Source organism: Rhinatrema bivittatum, chromosome 1 (assembly GCF_901001135.1).
Source record: "Rhinatrema bivittatum chromosome 1, aRhiBiv1.1, whole genome shotgun sequence".
NCBI classification, from domain to species: Eukaryota; Metazoa; Chordata; class Amphibia; order Gymnophiona; family Rhinatrematidae; genus Rhinatrema; species Rhinatrema bivittatum.
The window spans coordinates 693,132,308-693,158,089 of NC_042615.1; the positions used below are offsets into that span (position 1 = coordinate 693,132,308).

The following is a 25,782-nucleotide window of genomic DNA, read 5'->3' on the forward strand; positions in this document are numbered from 1 at the left end:
TCTTCCTTTTTTTTTTTCCAGTGTTATTGAACTTCTCCCACTCTCCAGCAGTTGCTTGATAAATGTCGACAGAGGGAGAATCGTCAACCAAAACCCCCTATTTTCTATATTTAACATAAATGCCTGCTTGCACATATATGTATTTTTATGTGTATATTTTGAGAAGTATGTGTGTGCATATCTATCTATATAGATATGCACACACAGATAGTAGTAATACTATAGCCTGTCTAAGGATGGGGCAATCTATCTCACTCTCCCTTTTCCTTTTCTCCCTACCATCTGTCACCTCCATTTCCCTACTGTTTCCTGTCATCTTACTCCTCTTCCCTTCCCACACCTGGCAGTTCTCTCTTCAGCAGCTGCAGATGTAGCTCTTCTGCTGGCGGTGGTATGGGGCTCCTGCCAGCACTCTTAGTGTCTCCATTGCTACCACAGGTCTCTCTCTGTTGTCCACCAGCAGGGTTTGGGGTCACACCATCAGTTCGGCCTCTGCAGCAGCACCACCGCATGTGTGTCTCTGTCCTCTGCTGGTGGAGATCATGCCGGCCTGTCTTGTGCCACTGTGCTTTTCTGTCTCTCCTCTGCCATTGGGGGGGATGGACTTCACAAGCATTCCCATCTTTCCATTGCCACTGCGGATGTTTCTGTCTCCTCTGCTGGCAGGGTGGAGTCCTTTTCAGTGCCTTCGCAGGTATTTGCCTCTCCTCCACCAGCAGAGGGTGGGGGCCTGCCAGCACTGCGGCCTCCTCTTGGCTGCTGTCCTCCCTTCTGCTGTCAATTATGGCAATGCAGAGGTGGAGTATGTTTCATGAGGCAAAGAGCAGAAGCACTCATTTGCATACCGATGACGCAGTTACAGGATAATTTTACTTTCTATTATATAGATATACGTATGTGTCTGTATTTTATATGTCTGTATGAGAAGGTAACCCATTGTGGGGACCCCAACCAAGTGCATGAAGGGAAAGGGAACTGTGGCTCAAAAACTTTGCTCACCCCTGGGCTAGCAGACTGTATAGTGCACTGTTATGCGCTGGATGGCTGGTTTACAGATTATAGACTCTAAGGCTCATCAAGTGAGAACCATGGCGACTTCAGTGGCTCATCTCAGGGCCACTCTCACTGAAGACAGTAGCAAGGCTGCAGCTTGGTTGTCGGTTCACACCTTTGCATCCCACTATTGTCTAGACCAGTGGTTCTCAACAGGTGTGTTGGGAAGTCCTGGGAGGTGTGTCGCAGAGCCAGCAGAAGACTAATCTTTCCTCATCAGTCTGGGCAGAAGTTGGCAGGAAGCTGCTCTTGCTTCCTTCTCCTCTTCCTGGCCAGAGGGAGGTTGTTCCCTCTTCCTTCACCCAGATCAGAGCACAATATCACCAACTCCTGTTCATATGGGCCCGGCAGGACACCGACTTTCTTTCTCTGCCTGGCCTGGCAGTGAGGCTGCTGATGCTCTCTTCACCCCATAGGGCTTGGATGTGAAAGCAGGAAAATAAGGGAGAAAGTTGCATGCTCTGTAGATCCACTGCTGCTGCCACCTCATCTTCCTTTCCTCAATGCTTCTTGCCCTCCTCTGCTGCTGATAAAGAGGGAGGGAGACTGGATTGGACTGAAGTCTTTTCTGCTGGATGGAAGCCAGGAGAAGGGGGAAATATACTGGGAAGATAGGAATTCAAGAGTCTGCTGGACAGGAAGGCATGGGGAGAGAGGGAGTCAGGGGTGGGGGAAAGGAGATTGGGGTTGCTGGGTAGGGAGATGCAGGGGAGAGGGGTTGGGGGAGAGGGGATGCTGAGCAGGAAGGGATAGGAAAGAGGTGGTCAGATGTATTCTGGGTAGGGGAGAGGGAAGGGCAGAAAGAGTTGAACAGGGGAAGAGGATGTGGGGTTGTCAGAAATATTGGACAGGGATATGAGCATGTGAAAGGATGACTAAATAGTTGGGAGAAGTGATGGGGGCATGGAGGGGAGTGACTGGGTACAAAGGCCATACTATGTCAGTTTTGAGAATATGCATTTCTTTTCTCTTTGAACTTTGCTTAGTGTAGGAGGAAATATATCTTTGTTTCTAGTCTTCTGTTTTGCACTACATGCAGAAGGTGGTCCTGGGTTTCTATTCCAGGTTTGTTTTCACATTTATAATTTGTGGTCTTTTATTCTACATTTGGTGAAGGCAGATCTGTCTGTGTTCTGTGTGTATGTGACTGAGATGAGGTACTTTACTAGAGGTTTGTATTAGCCTTTTTTTTGTATTTTCTCTATTATATTGCACTGGTGGTGAACTGCTGTCTTTTCATAGGTAGGGCTTATTGTTGATTCATTTTTTGGCATTAGTGCTGCTGAGGTACGATTGGTTTGATAGACATGTACAGAGTGATATTTGTTTGTATTATTTTACAATGCACCTGATAGTAGAGGGAGTTTGTGATGCTGTTATTCTCCCAGGACAAGCAGGATGGTAGTCCTCACATATGGATGACATCATCAGATGGAGCCCTATCACGGAATATTTTTGTCAAAGTTTCTAAAACTTTGACTGGCACACTGAGCATGCCACCAAACCTGCATGCAGCAGGGGTCCCCCTTCAGTCTTTTTTTTTTCCACGCAGCAGTAGCTTCGTGGTTCTCAGGAGCTCTGAGAATTCCTCACAAGAATTTTCCTCGCGGAATTTTTCTTTAAAATTTCAAACTTTTTTTCCCGTCCCGGGGTCCCCCATCGAGCGCTGACCTCCGCCGACGCCAGTAAATTTTACCTCGTCCTTTGCAGTCGGTTTCTGGTGGTGCTTTCATCTATGCCTGATGGCCACAGACAGCGCGCCACCCTTCTTTTTTGAAAAATGGCGATCTGAGTGTCTGAGGAATATGTCCATTATGGACCCTCATAACGTTTGTGTCTTGTGCTTGGGGCCTACCCACGACGTCCAACGGTGCACTACCTGTGCCCTGATGACTCCAAAAGGCCGCCAGGCCCGCTTGGATAAAATGGAACACCTATTCAAGCGTGTGTCTCCGTCTACTCCAGCCAAGAGTACATCAGGTCGAAAGCCTTCATCTTCATCGACTCCGTTGCCATCGAGACACCGGTGACCGCCCGTCACTGGCATCTTCACATTCGAAGACATCGACATCTTTGTCCTCTGTGCTGGAGAAGGACCGGATCGAGCATCAGGAAAAGCACCGTCATCGTCATTGACGTGAGCCTTCTTCCGGTGCCGACGCAAACAAACCTTCGGCATCGACATTAATTGAGCCACCGGCCAAGAAGTCCCGGAGAGAGGGGGCCCCATCCCCCTCTGGACTTGTCCACCGAGGCGTTCTCTACCTGCACTGATGCTGGAAGCCGAGACTCCACTAATTTAGGTGGACCCTCCAGCAATGCCTTCTGAGCCCGGTCGCTATGTTACCAACACCAGCCTTCTGGGAGGAATTGGACCGGATGGTCCAAGAGGCAGTACTTTAGGCACTTCGGGGATTCCAACCAGCACCGGCTCCCAGGCTGACACCTGATTCGATGCCTACCATGTTGGCTCCACTCCTCGAGCACTTGGATACACTAATCGGTGCACTACCATTGGTGCCTGTTCCTTCGATGCCATCTGCGCCTCCGACACCGATTCTCATTCCATTGCCCTCTGATGAGGAACAACTTTTGCCGGAGCCGGTTCCAGGACCATCGGGTCTACTTGCCACCCCGATATCCATCGAAAACGCCAATTCCATCGATGCCATCGTCGTCCTCTGTGCCGGTTCCTTCTGCTTCGGTGCCTCCATCCTTCCCATCGGTGCCACCTCCAGATCTGGCTGGATTTGGACCTCTACCTCCATCTGAATGCCCGCATGGTGCTGGAGATACACCATATGATCCCTGGGTTGATGGTTCCTCTGACACTCAGGACTCCGATGAACTCCTGTCAGAGCCTTCACCCCCAGAAGAACGCCGCCGCCACTCCCCTCCTGAAGACCTCACATTTGCCAACTTCATTAAAGAGATATCTGAAACCATCCCTTTTAAACTACAAATGGAGGAGGATGACAGGCACAAAATGCTTGAGGTATTGCAGTTTGTTGATGTCCCTAAGGAAGTGATGGCAATTCCAGTACATGAAGTGCTCCTTGACTTGTTACAGTGTACCTGGGAGCACCCTGGCAGAGTTTCACCAGTGAACAGAAAAACTGATGTCACATATCTGGTTCAGTCAGTTCCAGGGTTTCAGAGAAGCCAACTGCCCCACCACTCTGCAGTAGTTGAGACTGCCCTGAAGAAAGCCGAGATCCTGGCCCCATTCTTTTGCCCCTCCAGGTAAAGAGTAGAAATCCTTGGATGCATTCGGGCGAAAAGTATTCCACGGATCTATGCTGATGGCAAGTATAGCATCCTACCAACTATACATGACTCAGTACTCAAGGAATCTTTGGAAGAAAGTCCAAGAATTCTCAGAGACCCTACCGGATGAACGTCAAGAAGGGCTTACCGCAATCCTCCAAAAAGGAGTCAGTGCTGGAAAGCATGAAGTTAGGGCAGCATACAACATCTTTGAAACTGCCTCAAGAGTGTCAGCAGCAGGCATAAGCGCTAGATGCTGGGCATGGCTCAAGTCTTCTGACCTACGCCAGGAAATCCAGGAAAGGTTGGCAGACCTTCCATGCACAGGGGATAATTTGTTTGGTGACAAAATTCAGGAAACAGTGGCACAACTAAAAGAATCACCATGACACCTTGCTTCAGCTGTCCACTCTCCCCTCGGACTTCTCATCTACCACCAAGAGGTCTTTTCGACGGGAACCTAGGAAGCTATCCTATAAGCCACATAGGTATTACTCGTCTCCATCCCGTACGCGACAGCCTAGACCCTCTCAAAGAAGTCAGCCTTGGCAACACAGGGCCCCAAAAGCCCAACCAGCTCCGCAGACTGGTCCAGTATCAGGGTTTTGACTCCTTTCTAGAGAGCAGAAGTCAACCCACACCTACCACATCCATTCCTGTGGAAGGCCATTTGTGCCACTTTGCTAGCATATGGCACACAATTACAACAGAACAATGGGTCCTTTCTGTGGTTGCCCACAGTTACCATCTGAACTTCCTCACGCTACCACCGTACTCTTCACCACATCCGGCATGGAGTCTGACCGACCACACTCCACTTCTCGAGGCAGAGCTCTCGACCCTCCTGCAGTCCAATGCCATGGAACCGGTACCTCGACTGCATTGGGGACAAATGTTCTACTCTCGGTATTTTCTAATTCCAAAAAAGTCAGGCGGCATTCATCCTATCTTGGACCTACGCGCCCTAAACAAATATCTCCGCAAAGAAAAATTCAGAATGGTAACCTTAGGCACCATGCGCCCTCTCCTGCAACTGGGAGATTGGCTCTGCTCTCTAGATCTTCAGGAGACTTATGCCCACATTGCCATATATACTCCTCATCAAAAATACCTCGGGTTTATAGTAGGCCACAATCATTTCCAATACTGAGTACTGCCTTTCGGCCTAGCATCAGCACCCCGGTATTTACGAAATGCCTAGCAGTAGTAGCAGCTTACTTACGACAACGCAGCATCCACGTCTATCCATATCTAGATGATTAGCTGCTCAGAGGTCCATCCAAGGAGGTAGTCCTTCACTCCCTCTGTTTTACCATCAGCCTACTACAATCCTTGGGATTTCTCATAAACTATTCCAAGTCACATCTGACTCCATCACACACCTCTCGTTCATCGGAGCAGATCTAAACACCATCCAAGCCAAAGCGTTCCTTCCAAAGGACCAAGCATGCACATTATCAACCTTGGCCAAAGCAGTACAGACTTGCCAAACCACTACAGCTAGTCACCTACTAACCTTGCTAGGTCACATGGCATCCACAATTCATGTTACCCCAATGGCTCGACTAGCCATGAGAGTAACACAATAAACTTTAAAGTCCCAGTGGTCCCAATCACATCAAACATGTCCCACATTGTCCACGTCACCAGCCAGCTTCGATTCTCACTGGCTTGGTGGATACAGGAGTCCAATCTTCAGATAGGACTACCCTTCCAACCTCCAGAACCTCAAATTACACTAACAACAGATGCCTCCAACCTGGGTTGGGGAGCCCATGTCAACACCTCCAAACCCAGGGAACCTGGACTACAGGGGAAACAAAGCACCAGATACATTTTCTGGAGCTCCAGGCAATTCGATATGCGCTCTTCACTTTTCAGGATTGCCTCTCCAACTAGGTAATCCTAATTCAAACAGACAACCAGGTAGCGATGTGGTACCTCAACAAGCAAGGGGGCATGGGCTCTTACCTGCTATGCTAGGAGGTGGCGCAGATCTGGGCCTGGGCGCTCTCCCATTCCATGCTACCTGGCAGGCATGAACAATGTGATGGCGGACAATCTCAATCGGACCTTTCATCCCCACAAATGGTCCTTAAATCCCACTGTAGCAAACCAAATTTTCCACCAGTGGGGCCACCCACACATAGACCTCTGCGTCAATTCACAACCGAAAAGTGGACAATTTCTACTCTCTACACTTCAGCCACAACACACCACCATGAGATGCCTTCACTCACTCATGGACAACAGGTCTTCTATATGCCTACCTTCCACTTCCACTCATCAGCAAGACTCTCGTGCAGCTAAGGCAGGACCGGGGCACAACGATCCTCAGAGCCCCTCCCTGGCTGCATAAGGTTTGGTTTCCTATCCTACGCAACCTCTCAGTCCAGTAACCAATTTGCCTGGGCACAGATCCAACTCTGATAACGCAGAACGACGGACTATTGCGTCATCCGAACCTTCACTCCCTGTCTCTGACAGATTGGATGTTGAAAGGTTAATACTACAATCCCTTAACCTCTCTGACAATGTGTCCCAGGTCCTCGTAGCTTCACGAAAGCCTTCTACTAGGAAATCTTATCGTTCCAAATGGAAAAGATTCTCCTTGTGGTGCACGACAAAAGAAATAGATCCCTTTTCCTGGACTACCTGTGGCACCTTTCGGAGTCTGGTCTACAGACTTCCTCCATCCGAGTGCATATCAGCGCCATAGCCGTTTACCACAAAGGTGTAGGAGATGCCCCGATCTCGGCGCAACCCCTGGTAGGGCGCTTTATGAGATGCTTGCTCCAACTGAAGCCTCCACTGCATCCTCCGGTTCCAACATGGGACCTCTGTTCGAGCCCCTACACTCCTTCGACATCTCACTTGGAAAGTGATCTTTCTAGTTGCTATAACATCAGCTCGCAGAGTCAGTGAGCTACAGGCACTGGTAACATACCCACCTTATACCAAATTTCTTCACGATCATGTGGTACTCCGCACTCATCCTAAATTCTTACCAAAGGTAGTTTCTGATTTCCACTTAAATCAGTCCATAATACTGCCTTCCTTTTTTCCAAGACTTCACTCACAACCAGGTGAGCGGGCCCTACATTCCATGGACTGTAAACATGCGCCTGCCTTTTATTTGGACTGCACTGTAGCCCAGAGGAAGTCCACCCAACTGTTTGTCTTCTTCAATAAAACCAGCCAGGTGGACAGGGTCTGCTTCCAGTGGGCAAGCAGACCTTCTCCATCTGGCTGGCGGACTACATTTCCTTCTGCTATCAACAAGCAGGCCTTCCGCTACAGGGATGCGTGGAAGCGCATTCAGTAAGAGCAATGGCACACCTCCATTCTGTACCTCTTGCTGACATCCTCAGAGCTACCACATGGAGCTCCCTCCACACCTTTGCAACTCATTATTGTCTCGACAAGGCTGGCCGGAGGATTCCATTTTTGGCCAGTCTGTCCTGCGTAATTTGTTTCTAGTTTGATAACCCAACTTCCTTCCTGTGACCCACTAAGAAACTCAGGCTGCCCTCCTACCCAAAACCACCCCAGTTGTTGTGCCTGTTGCACGTCGTTGGTGCTTTTAGTTCACTCTATTCGAGCATCCTGTAGCTTGCTATTTACCCATATGTGAGGACTACCGTCCTGCTTGGCCTGGGAGAAAGCAGAGTTGCTTACCTGTAAGCGGGTGTTCTCCCAGGACAGCAGGATGTTAGTCCTCATGAAACCTGCCTGCCACCCCGCGGAGTTGGGTTCGCTTACGTTTTATTATTTTATTTTTCACTCGTACTTTTTGCTACAAACGAGACTGAAGGGGGACCCCTGCTGGATGCAGGGTGGTGGCATGCTGGGCATGCTCAGAGTGCCAGTCAAAGTTCTAGAAACTTTGACAAAAGTATTCCGTGATAGGGCTCCATCTGATGATGTCACCCATATGTGAGGACTAACATCCTGCTGTCCTGGCAGAACACCTGTTACAGGTAAGCAATTCTGCTTTAAGATGACGCTAGAATCAGAATATATTTTTTGTATGGTGAGTTGTACAGGGAAATATCTTAGTACTGCTCTGCACCCATTATTAGGAAGTGGGGTACTTCTGTGGATGCAGCACATATGCTTATATTAAGTCCCATGATGTTCATGCATTCATTGTGTCATGCATGTAAGCATCATCTCTCAGGTGTATCCTGATAGAAAATAGGTTGAGAACCACTGGTCTAGACAGCATGTCATGCTGAGACAGTAATTTTGGACAAGCAGTTCTGCACAGCCTGTTCACTCAGTAATCCACTCTCCACCTGGCGAAGCCAGGTTGTCCTTTTAGTTATGGCTCCATAATGCAAACCTCAGCTTGATAGTCCCTATGCTTTATAGCTGATTTATGCCTACTTGTTAATGAAGAAAGCAGGTTTGCTTATCTGTAAACAGGGTTCTCTGTAGACAGCAGGATGAATCAGCCAAACTTAACGCACCCACCTCCTTGGAGAGTCAACTACCTTGCTAAAGCTTAAGCTCTGGAAGAGACTGAGGGTCTTACGAGGCAGTATGCACATGAGGGAACTCCTGTACATGCTTCATAAGACTTTTATTGAGCTCTGAGAGCTAGGTCTGTGTTTTCACGGTCAGATGACGTCATCCATGCATTATTACTTATTTATCCTGCTTTCTGTGGAGAACCTAGTTTACATGTAAGGAAACATGCTTTCCCTTTCCATTGTTGCTGCAGTCCATGTAGACCTTGATAGGAAAACCCATGCAGGAAGTTAAGGGCAAATATTTTGACTTTTTGAGGGTCTTTAGGCTGTGCTTCAACGTTATACAGCAATTGCTAGCATTTTAACCTGATTAACTTTTTTGAGTTGACTAGGTTGGAGTGTTACTTTTAGTAGAAAGTGAACTCTGATGAAAGCTGTTACATATAGATCTTCACATATGCATAGCTCAAGATCTTCATTGGATTCTGTACATAACATGCTTGTGGTTGAGCTATATAACGTACCTAATTGTTCAACAGACATTTATCCTATGTTTAATCTTGCTTTTCTGTGGTACATCAGCTATGAAAAATGAGTTGTATTTTCATTTGAAAGTAAGAATAATAAAGTATTATTGAGTGGATTATTATTTTAAACTGTGAAAGTATCAATAATTTTGCTTAGAGTTGGAAATTCTTAGAAGTTTTGTAGTGGAAAAATATACATTCTAGATAGACATCTTTTGGTTGCTTTAAGTGGAAGTGACAGAATGGGCCTTCTGCACAGATAAGAACACTATTGAGAACCAGAGGAGTTAGCCTGGCAGAGGGCACTGTGAAGGAAATGCCATAGGAAAGAGTGAAAGTTTGAAAGGAAGTCATCACTTCAGGAAAGAGCATGCTGAGAACTGTGGTTTCAGAAGCTTCTGCCCTCCTCAAGCCTGTCAGAAAAAAGCAATGGCACGCAGAAGGGAAGAACATTCAGGCCAATACTGTAAAGTGCGCTCCGCTGAGGGCACTGTTTTACCCGCAGTTGGACACTCGTTTTCATACACTACCCCTTATACAGAAAGGGGTTTAGCGCGTCCAACCCCTCTCCCAAAACTAACAGTGCACAGCGGGATACCGGAAAAAATGTGCGACTGATCCACAGCCCAAAAAACGATATTATGTTGGAGGATGTACAGAAAAGCAGTATTTTCTGCTTTTCTGAACATCCTCCAACTTAATATCGTAGCGATATTAAGTCAGAGAAACCAAAAGGTTAAAAAAATAAATACCGGTAAATCTTTTTTTTTAAAATGTGCTGGTAGGTCAGTCAGGAAAACGAACGCTCAACTTTACGAGCATTCATTTTCCTAACCCGGGGCTGTGCACCGGTAAGGAAAACAGACACTCGTAAAATTGAGCATCTGCTTTCCTAGCCTACGGACAGCCAACCTCTCCTGGGCACCCACTGCTAAAGAGGCACTAGGGGCACGCTATTGCCCCTAGCGCCTCCTTTTTAGCGTGACCCCTCATTTGCATACAGTATTGCATGCCCAGAAGAGATGGCTGGGCGCGCGTTAGGAAAGCGTTTTCCCGCAGACCTTACAGTATGAATTATGAATGATTGAATCTTTAGCTCTGAATTTTTTGTTAAAGAGCATGGAAGCTCGCCAGGAGATTCCTGCCCAGAAACTGCCAGAAAGGCAGAAGCCTTAAAGCTGCTGGGGAGAGGGGGATTTAGGCAGATGTTCAGAAGCTCCATGAGGGTAGAGACTTCAGAAGCTGTACTAAGGGGAGCAGTGACCCAATGAAGGAGGCTAGGGATCCCCGAGCTGACATGTTGGTAAGAGATTTCCCTGAAGGAGGTCTTGGTGAACACTGTTAGACTTTGTGTGCAGCAGAAGCTTAAGCTACCGAAGGTGTTTGGGGATTGTTGCATAAAGCTGGTTCCACCCTGTATTAGGAATATCCATTGTGCTCAGAAGTGAGACCATAGTGTAGGGGTGGCCAACCTTTTATGCATCAAGAGCCAAGAAATTAGAATACACAGTCCCAAAGAGCCTCATGTTTTAAAGAGACTGCAGGGAGTGAGATGGGAGTCCAGATCCCAGAGCCCTTGAGGAGCGGGGGGAGCTGTTTCCAATGAGGACTCCCCTTCCTCCTCAGCTCCATCTGTAAATACCCCCACCCTGTCCCCACCAGTATCTCTTTCTCTCTAAATTTCCTCACCCTGTCCTGATCAGTCTCTCTCTGTCGTCTTCCCTCTTTCCACCAGTCTGTCAATCAACCCCCTACCATGTTCCCATCAGTCTCTCAATCCTTCCACCTGTGCCAATCAATCTTTCAATCCTCCCATCAGTCTTTTTTTCAATCCCCTTACCCTGTCGCTACCAGTCTCTCTCACCGTAATCCCTCCACCTGGACCAACAAGTCTCTCCAGTCTAACAGGATGTCTCTTAATCCTCCTACCAGTATTTCTCGATCCCTACCATGTCCCCACCAGTCCATCTCAAAATCCTTATATTCTTTCCCCAGTCTTTCTGTCCTTCCGCCCTTTTCCCTGTCTCTCTCTCTCTGCAGCCCCAGGACATTCTCGCTGGGTGGACATAAGGAAAACATCCTCCATGCCATACAAGAATAATGATAGAGGCTCAGTGGCTGTAACAGATTACATTTCACACCACTCCTTGTGCTACTATTAAACCCCCTGTCCCCCCATCCTCTGCCAAGCACCAGTATTCCCCGTTCCTCACTTTCCCCTTCCCCCACACCCCTTCTTCTTGCTTTCCACATACGTTCTCTTCCCCTCCTCTCCCCTCTACCCAGCACCAATATCCTCAAGCCCCCCCCCCCCGCACTTTCTTTCTTGTCCTGCCTACATCTTCTTCTCCCCCCTCCCTCATTCTCTGTTCCTGACAACAATGCTCTCTTTCCTTCTCCTCAGTACCCTCTCTGTTTCTCTCTAATACACCCTCCACTATTACCTCTTCTGGCTCTTACACATCCAGTCACCCCAATCACCTCTGTGTATGTGTCTCTCTCAAATCCTTCCCCTCTTCCATTCACCATTTCTGGCTCTCTCTGACCCCTCCTCCCCTTCGCACCTCTGAGTTTCATTCTCTTCCTCCTCTTTTACCATATCTGGCTCTCACGATCTCTCTCCTCCTTTACCATCTCTGGTTCTGTGTCAACCTTCCTTTCCCTTCACTACCTGTTGCTCTCTCTCTCCTCCAGCTTCCTTCCCCACATACTTCATCCCCTTTGGCTGTCTTTCACACACACACCCGCGTCATCACCTCTGTCCCATCGCAACCCTATTTCTTACTCATTACCTCACCCTGCCCCAGCACCACCTCTGGACACACCCTCCCCCTCTGACTTTCTTGCACCAGTCTACTGCCTTTCCCCCAGTTTTTCCAATTGCATCTGCCCTCATCCTCAGCTGTGTTGTGACCCACTCCCCCCACACTATTTCACACACAGTTCTCGCTCCCACATGGCTCTTATGCCAGCCCTTTCTCATGCCCTCTATTTCCCTCCATCCTAGCCCTCAGTCCCTCACACTTGCTGCAGAAAAATGGCAGCATAGATCTGGGGGAGGAATAAGGTGCCAGACAGCCCAGTTTTCTTTGCTGACTTCAGGAAGATGGGAAGGAAGTGGCATTCACCCCCTTCTCACAGCATTCAGTGCCAGGGGTGGGGTAGCTGAAGCAGGGAGTTAACTTGCTCTTCTCTGTTATGTTGTTTTCCCTGTTCCAGCCCCTCCCTTCCTGTCCTCTGTAGTGATGCTCAGTTGGCATAGGGCAGGAGCACGAGGGCCACATTTCTTTTTACATGAAAGAGCCACAGGTTGGCCACCCCTGCCCTAGTGCCACAAGGGACTTTAACTGAACTTCAGTCTGTGAAGGAACAGAAGAAGTCGGTAAAGAGACTTTGCAAGCTGCTACTTACGTAGATGCTTTCCTGCTGCTCACAGGCAGCAGTCCCGCACAGTAATGTGTATTAGTCAGTGTTTATAGTAGGAAGAAACAAAGCAAATAGTTTTGGTTAGTTATCCGAAGAGAAGCATTGTGATACTGAAAATAGCTAGTTAAGTCTCTTTGCATGGTTTTATGAGTATTTATAAAATAATGCTTGTCTAGGCAAGGTAATTTATTGGTTTTGTTTTGTTTCTACAGTTTATGACCAGCCACAGAACTATTACCAGAACAATGATTTTTCGATGAAGGTAACTGAAGGATGGGCAGACCAAGGAATTGAAAGAGCACCTCCTAAAATTGCAGATCGGTCAGATGCAGACATCGATGTTCACTCTGGTATCATCTGTGCAGTGAATGCAGAACATGGACAAGAGCAAGAAAACAATGGTCTAATCCAAAATTCAGAGGTATTGAAACTGTAGTTTATTATTATTGACCAAAGAGAGAATTTTAACAAAACAACTCAAATGTGCAATTTTTAAAACAGGCTATATCCAAGTTTATGCCAGTTTTCCATTGCTTTTCAATTGCTTTTCAAAGTTTATTGCCAGTTTTCCATTGCTTTTCAATTGTAATTATAGTCATTGAGAGGTGATGATAAAAAATAATAATTTTATTCAAGAATAATTAATGGAATCAAATATCCCTAGGTGCATTATTTTGACAATAATACAAAGTAATTCTGAAAGAAAACAAACTGAACTAACATGTTTTTTTTTCCATTTGAATAAATTAAAACTCTATTTTTTGGAGAGACTGTTTGCTGTTGAGCTATGGCTAAAGATGCTTCTCTTAAAGTTATCAAGATTTATGGTGTGCATGCAAAAGAAAAGTCAAAGATGCTCAAATGTGACATTAAGCAAAGATTATATTAATCATGCTGACTGGAAGATCCAAGAAAGTGCTGTTCTAAAAGATGCAACTTTCACTTCTCGTGGATGTAACTTGCTTTCTCTGAAGACGAGCAGTTCAGAGTCACACACATGGGGGCCATATGACCATGCCAGATTCTGAGTGGACATGAATATCAAAGAGATTTCAGAAAAGGCAAAAATCTGTCACCTCACATGCATGGTAGCTCTTATGTTGCAGTGATCCCATGGCTCCCCTCAATTTGTTGTTTGTTTTTTTTCGCAAAGATCATTAAATATGTTTTCTTCTTACTTTGACCCAACAGATTAAGAATTTCTATTTCTTATTTTGTTCTGGTTTTCTGCCAAAAATCCCTTAGTATTTTCTTTGATTGTTTTTTATCACTTTTTAAAATGTATACATTTTTAATTATATACAGTACTATATCAAGATAAACATCATCAAACAAAAACTGCATAACACAAAATAAATAAAAACAGCATCAGCTGTAGGCATCAGTGAACATTTTTAAGCACCTGGGGAAAGAGAATTCTTTACAGTATATTTTTGTGCGCTTTTATTTTTTTAAGTGCATTTTTAGTTTGGTTTTCTTTTTCGCCATTTGTTTACTGAATCCTTCCATTCCAGCCTTATTCCCTCCTCCTTTCCTCACCTCTCCCACTTATTGTGTGTCCTCAATGGCTGTTCCTCTGCCTCACCCTAGCTCCAGGGTTCCAGGATGTGGGCCTGGTGTCAGTGCTGGGCCCACATCCTGGAACCCAACTCAAGCCACAGTGCTTCCATCCTTCTCCCACTTTTATTGTGTATCCTCAATCGTTGTTCCTCTGCCTCACCCTAGCTCCAGTTCCTGCAGCTATGGTTCTGTTTGGCCCGGTATCCGTGCTGGGCCCCATACCCTGGAACCCAGCTCAAGCCACAGTGCTTCCACTCATCTCAAGCACTGATTCCAGTTCTAACCGTAGCACCTCTGCCTGGCTTCCAGCAACAGTTTGTCCACATGAACATTGGCATTCTTGCTTGTTTTCCACTATCTTTTTTTTACAGGCTGAGATATTAATTAAATTCTGTTTTTCAGTCTCTTCAAAGCAGTGGAGGGTGAAGTGACTTGCCCAAGTTCACAAGGAATGGCAGCGGGATTTGAACACAGGCTTCCCTAGCTCATAGCCTGCTGCTCTAACCACTAGGCTACTTTTCCACTCCACCCTTAAAAGGTTCTAAATCGACAAGCAGAGTGAATTAGCTATGACACGTGGGGTAATGTCATCCAATAGCGCCAAAAGAACCCATTTCTCCAAGCTCAATAAAAGTTTACTTAGCATGAACAGTGATTCCCGTGTGTGCTGCCTCATGAACCCCTCAATCTGATTTTTATCCAAGCTTTTGCACGGACATGTAAATCTTTCTCAATATTTTTCACTTTTTAGCCTAATTGCTATCTTTTACACTGCCTAAACAATCCCTCAAAAGCATTCTTAAATGCTACAATTTTTTTTTTCAATTGAGTTGCTCTTCTATGATGTCCAGGGAGGTTCCCTGGAAAAAGTCAGTTGTCAGCATCTTCAACACCTACATCTGTGGGTGCCAGGTGTGCATCACTGATGCCCATGAGATCTGTTACAGGTTTTGGGCCCAGACCACTATGTGGCAAACTGCTACCATTGCAGCAGGATGTCTCCCAGGGTCTAGTAGTCTTGAGCCTGAAAATTTGTAACCTATCATTATATCATTAAAATCATCCATTGTACCTGAAGACTGGAGGGTGGCCAATGTAACCCCAATATTTAAAAAAGGCTCCAGGGGCGATCCGGGTAACTATAGACCAGTGAGCCTGAATTCAGTGCCAGGAAAAATAGTGGAAACAATTCTCAAGATCAAAATTACAGAGCATATAGAAAGACATGATTTAATGGGACACAGTCAACATGGATTTACCCAAGGGAAGTCTTGCCTAACAAATCTGCTTCATTTTTTTGAAGGGGTTAATAAACATGTGGATAAAGGTGAGCCGGTAGATGTAGTGTATTTGGATTTTCAGAAGGTATTTGACAAAGTCCCTCATGAGAGGCTTCTACGAAAACTAAAAAGTCATGGGATAGGAGGCGATGTCCTTTCGTGGATTACAAACTGGTTAAAAGACAGGAAACAGAGAGTAGGATTAAATGGTCAATTTTCTCAGTGGAAAAGGGTAAACAGTGGAGTGCCTCAGGGATCTGTACTTGGACCGGTGCTTTTCAATATATATATATAAATGATCTGGAAAGGAATATGACGAGTGAGGTTATCAAATTTGCGGATGATACAAAATTATTCAGAGTAGTTAAATCACAAGCAGACTGTGATACATTACAGGAGGACCTTGCAAGACTGGAAGATTGGGCATCCAAATGGCAGATGAAATTTAATGTGGACAAGTGCAAGGTGTTGCATATAGGGTAAAATAACCCTTGCTGTAGTTACACGATGTTAGGTTCCATATTAGGAGCTACCATCCAGGAAAAAGATCTAGGCATCATAGTGGATAACACTTTAAAATAGTCGGCTCAGTGTGCTGCAGCAGTCAAAAAAGCAAATAGAATGTTAAGAATTATTAGGAAGGGGAGAGGAAGTGACGTCACCGGGCTGCATGGCTGCCTGAAAAGGGAGCTCCTCCGCTTGCCGATTAAAACTGCTTTTTTTGGGCATCTTCGAGCTTAAACGCCATAAAAACAAAGCAAGGGAACCGACAACAATCCAAGGATGGCATCGAAAAGGAAATCGGTATATTTCCAATGCTTCTCATACCGCAAAGGAGAAGCACGGGAGAGCAAGATGCTTGAGGCCGATGCTGCAATGGACAGCGCTGTGGATGATGGCGCAGCACATTTGTGTGCCGATGAAGTCCCGACCAGAAAAGAATTTAGAGAGTGGTTTGAGGAACCGCCGGTCCGAGGCTTACCTCTGAGGGATCGCGGAAATCACCTCGGGAAATCTCAACTGGGGAGGGACCCAATGGGTGTCACCACAGGAGAATGGGGCTCATCTGTAGAGGTAAGATTTTCTTCTTAATTTGGTTTTCTTTGGTAAGATTACTCTAACGCTGTGCTAGCGTGCATAGAGTCCCTAACTGCTATGGAGACGGAAAATACTGAAGAGCTGCACTTCCTGCAGGGGTATATGTACTAGGGCTGACGTCAGACTGAAATCTGATCAGTCTCCAACTGCTATCAGGAGTACAGTATACCCATTGGTCCTGAGTCCATTTGCTACACACTAGGAAATTTCAGTGTGTTAGAATATCTCTTGGGGCATCGTCAGGTCCATCACTACCGATTGGAAACAATTTGCACCACCAAGACACAGCTTGATCAGTCTGTCCCTCCAAAGGGAACATACATCACTCCCATCCTCCGGAACCTGCATTGGCTGCCAATAAAATACAGAATCTTGCACAAGTCCCTCACCACAATCCACAAATCCATCCACAATCAGCTACAACTAGACCTTCAGATCCCACTCAAACTATACTCATCCTCAAGACCCATCAGAGAAGCATATAAAGGAACCCTGCAAGTCCCCACTACTAAAGCCACACGTCTATCAACTACCAAAGAACGAGCATTCTCCACAGCGGGTCCTACCATTTGGAATAACATGCCTACAGACCTCAGACTGGAACCCTGCCCTCTAACCTTTCGAAAAAAACTTAAGACTTGGCTTTTCCTTCAAGCCTTCCCTTAACTTTCTATTCCATCAATATGCTACCTAATCAGACTCCGCTGACCTAACCAGACGCCCCGCCTAGCTTTGACGTTATGTTTCTCTTGAGTTCTGCTGTCCTTTGTTTCCGGCTACCTAGCCTCCAAGTTCTAGCTCCCTGTTATATGTAACTTTGCCTCTTGTTAAATGGTTTATTAATTTTAGACCCCCTGTTCCATGTAAACCGATCTGATATGAATCTATTCATGAAGGTCGATATAGAAAAGTGTTTAAATAAATAAATAAATAAATAAAAGTCAGTAGCCATAAGTTAAGAAAACTGCTGAAGGTCACACTTCAAGAGTTTCTGTCTGAGACTGGGGAAACATTTCTGACGTCAGATTGAAATCTGATCTGTCTCCAACTGCTATCAGGAGTACACTATACCCATTGGTCCTGAGACCATCTGTCTACACTAAGGAAAACTAAATTATCAGGTAAGTAATTTCTCCATTTTCTTATAGCCTTCCCTCAGTGTACCTTTTGAATATGTTATCCCGGAGTTTTCAGCAGCTCCTCGTTCAGCATGTTTTGACCTTTTCTTCACATTCACTTCATTTAACAGAAGTATTTGAATCAGCTCAACTATTGTGATTGGACGCTATGGGTTCTGTTTAACTTATGGGCCTTGTAAAGGCAATTTTTGGAACTGGAGCTAATTTGGGTTTGCTGTGATAACGGGTGTGAAGACTTATACAATCCAGACTTTTGATTTATCATTCTTATTTACTTTTAGAATATTTCTATAAATGTTCTTTCACTATGAAAATGTAGAGTAGGGATGTGCAGACAAAAAGTTTATGTTCCCTGTACGTACCCGGATCAGTCCAGACTCCTGGGTTTTGCCCCCCCTCTAGCAGATGGAGACAGAAGTTTACAAACAAAACTCCGCCTATATCTAGGCTGGTGCCACCTACAGTCTGGCAGTCTTCTTCTGTCTCCTAGCAGGTGGAGAGGGTGCAAAACCTGCAGTCTGAGCTAAGGCCTAGTTAAAAAAAAAAAAAAAAAAAAAAAAGTGATTGGTTAGATAGGGTGTTTTTAGGTTGTTCTTTCCTTGACGCTGGGACCGCAGTGGGGTGCCTGCAGGTCCGAGCCTGTCTCCTCCTGGGGGGTGAGGTCCCGCAGGGGCTTTTCCTCCGGGGAGTGGAGCGCGCTGAGGGTGGGCTGAGGGCCCTTGCCAGCGTTCTAGCCTGGGGGTGAAACCGGGGAGCTCGGTTCACTCCCCCCAGGTGGTCCCGGAGCCGGCGGCGAACGGTAAAAAAAAAACAAAAAAACAAAAAAATAAAACTTTTGTTTGTCTTTTCTTGCCTGTCTCTCTTTTCTCTCCCGGTTCGGGCTCGTTTGCGTGCGGGGGAGGGGGAGCGGCGCCGCGGGTGGTGATTGATTTTTTTTTTTTTTTTTCTGTCTTGTTTCGGCTCCTCTGTGGAGCATGCCGCGGCGTCCAGTGTGCAGGGCCTGCGGGGCGGCCCGTCGCCTTTCCCGGGACAGCCTTTGTTCCGGCTGTGTCTCGGGTGGCGAGGGCGTTTCGGCGGGACCCGGTTCGCGGCAGCCGGAGGCTTCGGGACACAGATCGGGGGCAGTAGGTCCGTTCCCGCGGAGCGCGGGAACGGGCGCCATTTTGGAGGCAGCGATTTCGGCGGGAAAATTCGCCATCTTGGGCTCGGCGGGGCCTGGCTGCGCGGTGCCACCGTCGCCGGGGGGAGCGGAGGACGCTCCTCCTGCACTGTCCCCACAGCGGAGGGTTTCCGAGGGGGACCAGTCTCCGGCGGTGAGCGATCCGGAGGAGGATCCGGATCGCAGCTCTTCTGACTCCTTCTCCTCGGAGTTTGTTCTGGTAATGCATAGGGCTTTTAAAGCAAGCAGGCAGGCCAGAAAAAGATCGCGGGGAGCGCCGGATTCGGGGCGGGGGCCGGAGCCTAAACGGAGCACCAGGCCCTCTCCTGTCTCGGATCCCCCGGGGGGAGCACGCCCGCTCCGTTTGGGGGCTCCGCGGGGGGATGCCGAGACGGACTCCGAATTTGGGGATCCGGAGGAGCCGGATCCACAAGCGCAACCGCGTGGCGTTGACGGGGAGGGGGATCAGGGAGCTAGTGAGTCGAGTGGTCTCCGCGCGTCGGATGGCGATGACCCTAAGGTGGTGCGTTTATTTAGGCGCGACGAATTAGCGCCGCTGATCCCGGCGATCCTCGGTGAGTTGACGATAGACTTGCCACGACCGGAGTCGCGCCTCGGACGCACAGACCCCGTCGTGTTGGGGCTGAGGGGACCACCGATGGCTTTCCCATTGCATTTTTCGGTGTCCGATTTGCTTTTTAAGGAGTGGGACACTCCTGATTTGGGGTTGAAGGTGGCTAAGGCCATGGACAAGCTTTATCCCCTGACGGAGGACGCGCTCGAGCTCCTTAAGATTCCGAAGCTGGACTCTGCGGTGGCGGCGGTCACCAAGAGGACTACCATCCCGGTAACGGGAGGGACGGCACTCAAGGATTTGCAGGATCGTAAGCTGGAGGTGCAGCTTAAGAAAATTTTTGAAGTCTCCGCGCTTGGAGTACGAGCAGCGATCTGTAGCGGTTTCTCTCTCTGTGCGGGGCTCAGGTGGGCCCAGCAGCTTTCTGCTAACGAAGGTTTGTCGCCGGAGGAAGCGCAGCAGGCGGCTCGTTTGGAGGCAGTGATTGCCTATAGCGCGGATGCCTTTCATGATTTGCTCCGTTCTTCGGCACGGGCGATTGTCTCGGCGGTTTCGGCTCGGCGTTTGTTATGGCTCCGCCATTGGGCGGCGGACGTTTCGTCAAAGGCTCGGTTAGGCTCACTGCCATTTAAGGGGAAGTTACTCTTTGGTAAGGAGCTGGAGGATTTGATTGAGTCTTTGGGCGAGAACAAGATCCATCGTTTGCCGGAGGACAGGCCGCGTCGGGGGACGCCGGCCACGCGGGGTAGATTCCGTGGGGGTCGGCGGCCCCGTAATGCGCGAGGGGCGGTCTCGTCTTTTCGCCACAATGCGGCTAGGCAGCAGGCGTACACGCAGTCCTTTCGAGGGCGCCGGTTCGGTAGACCCGGGACCGGGTCCGGAACGCCGGGCGGGAAACTGCCACAATGATGGGCTGCCGGCCCACGCCCCGGTGCCGGTGATCGGCGGCAGGCTGATGCAGTTTGCAGGGGAGTGGGCCAAAATCACGTCGGATCAGTGGGTGCTGGACGTGATAAATCGCGGCTACGCGTTAGATTTTGCACGGCGGCCCCCGCCTTGTTTCATGGTGTCGCCCGGCGGTTTTTCCGAGAAGCGGCTGGCGTTGCGGGGCACGATCCGACATCTGTTAGCCCTGGGCGCGATCGTACCCGTACCGTTCCACGAGCTACGCACCGGCAGGTATTCCATTTACTTTCTGGTACCAAAAAAAGAGGGCACGTTTTCGTCCGATTCTCGACCTCAAGGGCGTCAACAGGTGCTTGCGGATCCCCAGGTTTCGCATGGAGACTCTACGGTCGGTCATCGCGTCCGTGAGGCAAGGGGAGTTCCTCGCTTCTCTGGATCTCACGGAGGCGTATCTTCACATCGGGATCTGCGCGGATCACCAGCGCTACCTTCGATTTGCGGTGTTGGGACAGCATTTTCAGTTTCAAGCACTACCATTCGGGCTGGCGACAGCCCCGCGGACCTTTACAAAGATCATGGTTGTGGTGGCTGCTCATCTTCGCAAGGAGGGGTGTCTGGTTCATCCGTATCTGGACGATTGGTTGATTTGGGCGAAGTCCGAGCGTCTCTGTCGGTTGGCGGTTCGACGAGTGATCGAGTTGTTGGAGAGTCTCGGCTGGGTGATCAATCGAGCCAAGAGCCGGCTAGAACCGTCGCAATCCCTGGAGTTTTTGGGGGCTTTGTTCGACACGCGTCAGGGCATGGTTTATTTGACGCAGGAGCGCAGAATCAAGCTGCAGTGTCAAGCCAGGCGTTTGTTGGACAAGCCCATGCCGGTTGTCTGGGACTATCTACAAATGGTAGGGTCTATGACGTCCACGCGGGAATTGGTTCCTTGGGCGTTCGCGCATATGCGACCGTTACAATTGGCCTTACTCTCCCGCTGGAACCCGGTGTCGGAACAGTTTCAGCTGCCGTTACCGCTGCCACGTTCGGCCCGTGCCAGCATGGCCTGGTGGCTCTGTCACAACAACTTGACCAAGGGCATTTCGCTGGCTCTGCCCTCGTGGACGGTGGTCACCACGGACGCCAGTCTGTACGGCTGGGGCGTGGTGTGTCTCCGGAGCTCGGTGCAGGGCGTATGGTCCTCGACGGAGGCGGCGTGGTCCATCAATCGGCTGGAGACCAGGGCGGTGAGGTTCGCCCTGCGGGAGTTCCTGCCGTTGGTTCGCGGTCAGGCGGTCAGGATTCTGTCGGACAATGCGACAACGGTAGCGTACATCAACCGGCAGGGCAGCACCAGAAGCCTGCCGGTGGCCGCCGAGGCGCGGCAGTTGATGGCTTGGGCCGAGCGGCATCTGCGATGCATTGCGGCGTCGCATATTGCGGGCGTGGAAAACGTCCAGGCGGACTTTCTGAGTCTACATCGGCTGGATCCAGGCGAATGGGAACTCGCGGACGTGGCGTTTCGAAGCATTTGTGCCAGGTGGGGAACACCTGTGCTAGACCTGATGGCGACGTTCAAAAATGCCAAAGCGCTGCGGTTTTTTGCCCGTCGCCGGGAGACGGGGGCGGAGGGAGTCAACGCCCTCGCGTTGCCTTGGCCGACAGGGGTGCTCCTCTATGTGTTTCCTCCGTGGCCCCTCATCGGTCGGACGCTGAGGCGCATCGAACTTCATCCGTCGCCCGTGATTCTAGTCGCACCCGAGTGGCCGCGGCGGCCGTGGTTCGCGGATCTTCAGAACTTGGCGCTGGGGCCTCCCCTGCGGTTTCCGTATGTGCCGGACCTGCTACATCAGGGGCCCGTTTGTTTCGACCAGGTCGAATGCTTCTGTCTAGCGGCATGGCTTTTGAGAGGCGTAGGTTGAAGAAACGGGGTTATTCTGATGCGGTGGTCACAACGCTGTTACGGTCGCGCAAGCCTTCCACATCTGTGGCGTATTTGCGAGTATGGACGATCTTTGAGACATGGTGCCTGGCACAGGCTATTCGGCCTACGCGGGCCTCGGTGCCAGAGGTGTTGCTTTTCCTCCAGGATGGTTTGGCGAAAGGCTTGTCTTGCAGTTCGCTTAGGGTGCAAGTGGCAGCACTTGCCTTGCTGCGCGGGCAGGTCCACGGGGTGGCATTGTCTGCGCACCCGGACGTCGTTCGTTTCCTCCGGGGCGCTAAGCTTTTACGTCCTCCGTTCCGTTCTCCGTGTCCTTCGTGGAGTTTGAATCTGGTGCTGAAGGCCTTATGTTCCACTCCCTTCGAGCCTATCCGCGGAGCTACAGTGAAAGACTTGACACTGAAGGTGGTTTTTCTGGTGGCTGTGGCGTCGGCAAGGAGGGTGTCGGAGCTTCAAGCCTTGTCTTGTCGGGAACCTTTCTTGAGGATTACGGATTCGGGGGTGTCGCTTCGTACGGTGCCTTCCTTCTTGCCTAAGGTGGTCTCGGCTTTTCATCTCAACCAGTCTGTGGAGTTGCCTGCGTTTTCTGAGGCCGATAAGTCGCTTCCGAATTATCGAGATTTGCGGCGGCTAGACGTGAGGAGAGCCCTTTTAGGTTATCTAGAGGTGACGAACCCCTTTCGGAGATCGGATCATCTTTTTGTCTTGTGGGGCGGTCCTCGACGCGGTCAGGCGGCTTCCAAGACTACCATTGCGCGCTGGTTGAAGGAGGCCATTGGTTCCGCATATCTGCTGCAGGGCAAGTCTGTTCCGGTGGGGCTTAAGGCTCATTCTACGCGTTCTCAGGCTGCCTCCTGGGCGGAGTGCAGTCAGGTTTCGGCGGAAGACATTTGTAAAGCTTCAACCTGGAAGTCGTTGCATACCTTTGCTCGTCATTATCGCCTTGATGTGCGTGCACCGGGTACCGGCGGTTTCGGGGCAGGGGTGCTCAGAGCGGGACTCTCCGGATCCCACCCTAGTTAAGGTAGCTCTGGTACATCCCAGGAGTCTGGACTGATCCGGGTACGTACAGGGAAAAGAAAATTAGGTCTTACCTTAGTTAATTTTCGTTCCTGTAGTACCACGGATCAGTCCAGAATCCCGCCCGGCGAGTCTACTGTTCGGTATGAGAATCCGGTCTGTGGACGGTATGGTTTCTTTCTGTCCATTCTGTCTCTGTTGTCTCTTTTCTTCGTTATCGATGGCTCTGGTTCTGGTCCCATTTGGGGGATAGTTGAGCAGTTAGTTTGGTTGGTAGGTTCCTGTATATAGTTCGTTTGTAGTGATTTTGGGGGCTTCATCTGCTTTGACATTAAGTAAGACTGCCAGACTGTAGGTGGCACCAGCCTAGATATAGGCGGAGTTTTGTTTGTAAACTTCTGTCTCCATCTGCTAGAGGGGGGGCAAAACCCAGGAGTCTGGACTGATCCGTGGTACTACAGGAACGAAAATTAACTAAGGTAAGACCTAATTTTCTTTCCATAAGTCGAAGGTGAGGGTCAATTTCGGTCAATATGGACATATGTAGAATTCCATAAGTTGAGGCTATGTCCATACGTGCACCGGTTCCCTAAATAAAAATTTAAACCCCTCACCCTCCTTAATCCCCCCCCCCAAGACTTACCAAAACTCCCTGGTGGTCCAGCGGGGAGTCAGGAAGCCATTCCTGTATTCATTTGCGAGGAGCACGTGACGTCCGCGTCACTCCGACGTGACGCCGTCACGTGGTCCACCGCGGTTCCGCTCCCAGACCCCTCGTTGGACCCAAACGGAATTTTTGGCCAGCTTGGGGGGGTCAAGAGGCCCCCCCAAGCTGGCCAAAAGTTCCGGTTGGGTCCAACGAGGGTCCGGGAGCGGACGCACGGTGAATCACGTGACGTCCGCGTCACTCCGACGTGATGCCGACGTCACGTGCTCCTCAGGAATGGCGTCCTGACTCCCCGCTGGACCACCAGGGAGTTTTGGTAAGTCTTGGGGGGGGATTAAGGAGGGTGAGGGGTTTAAATTTTTATTTAGGATCAACGATAGGGATTTCCAACTTATTCAACATAGCTTTGTTGAGTAAGTTGGAAATCACGATCATTTTCGCCTCATCACTTTTTTTAGTTAAAAAAAAAAAAGTTGCGTTTTACATATGCGGTCAAAACGAATGCACACCCCTAATGTAGAGTGTATTGTATAGATCAGTGAAACAAACTTACTTGGATGCATTTTAATTAGTATTTTTTAGACACTTAGAAATGTGTGGCAAAGTATGAAATTGTCTGCTCTGGGGAAGCTTGTTACCCTGACAGTTTTTTGTCTGCCAACAGCCAACCGATTATTGTTATTGGCTTATTTGAGAAATTCTGCTTAGGGATACCTGTGATAATGTTCTAAATTTTCAGAATTGTAGGAGTGTGAACTTTGGAGTTGGATAGCGGGTTAACTAGTTGCTCAAGACATAGTGCCAACCCTGTGGGTGCAATGTCCGCTTCAATACCCCCAATATTGAGCAAACCCCTTCACTGTGTCTAGGTAGGAGTCATTTATGTTGAGTTTAGCACCCCCAGTCATTTTGAAAAATTGGCCCCTGTGCTCCAAGATTCCCATATGAATGTTAAGAACAAAAGTCCTAAAGTGCTTTTTCACATCTCCTTTGCAGAGATGCTTTTGAACATTTCTCAGAAGAGAATGTGAGCCATGAAGTGAACAGGCAAGGTTTTTGTAGCTATTTTGTATGAATGTCACCATTATTTCTATTGTTTTCAGACAATCAAATTGCAGTAAAAGTGTTAGGTCAGAGTTCCAACACTGCAATTTGATTGTGTTTCAAAACAATTGGAAAAAAATGAGACATTAATATAAATGGCTACAATGTCTTTGTTCATTTTATGACTCACGTTCCCTGTTGAGAAGAATGTTCAATAAATGGCATCTATGCAAAAAGCACTGTGGCCCTTCAGTCCTTAAGAATAAATTTAATTGGGCAAAAGTCTGGCAGTGCTTTTTGCATCTTCTTTGCAGAGATGCCTTCTATTGGATGGTTCTCAGCAGGGAATGTGAGCCATGGAGTGAGTGGACAAGGATATTGTGACCATTTGTAGGAATGTCATACTATTTTTTTTTTTTTTTTTTTTTTAAACAATTGAATTGCAGTAGTAAAGGGTTGTACCCAGAATTCCAACTCTGACCTATTAGTGTCTGTTTTTTGTTTGTTTTTATTTTGTGAAAGAAGAGGAAATGAAGGGAAATGTCTTTGCCACAGAAAGCTTTGGACTACATCCTATCTTTGCATTCAGATTTTGGTATTAAGTTCATTTTATTTTCCTTTAAACAGCATCTCGTGATGAGGGTATAAAATATATTTCTA

General features: G+C 48.4%; 1 protein-coding gene across 2 annotated transcripts in view; it reads left to right on the top strand.

Annotated features, from left to right (window-relative positions):
- AGGF1 (angiogenic factor with G-patch and FHA domains 1) overlaps positions 1 to 25,782 on the top strand; it is a 199,916-nt gene that overhangs the window by 79,889 nt on the left and 94,245 nt on the right. For both annotated transcript variants that reach the window (XM_029575326.1, XM_029575333.1), the window contains one exon: positions 12,961 to 13,169. In XM_029575326.1, the coding sequence (XP_029431186.1) occupies positions 12,961 to 13,169 (209 nt within the window). The remainder of the gene's footprint in view (positions 1 to 12,960; positions 13,170 to 25,782) is intronic.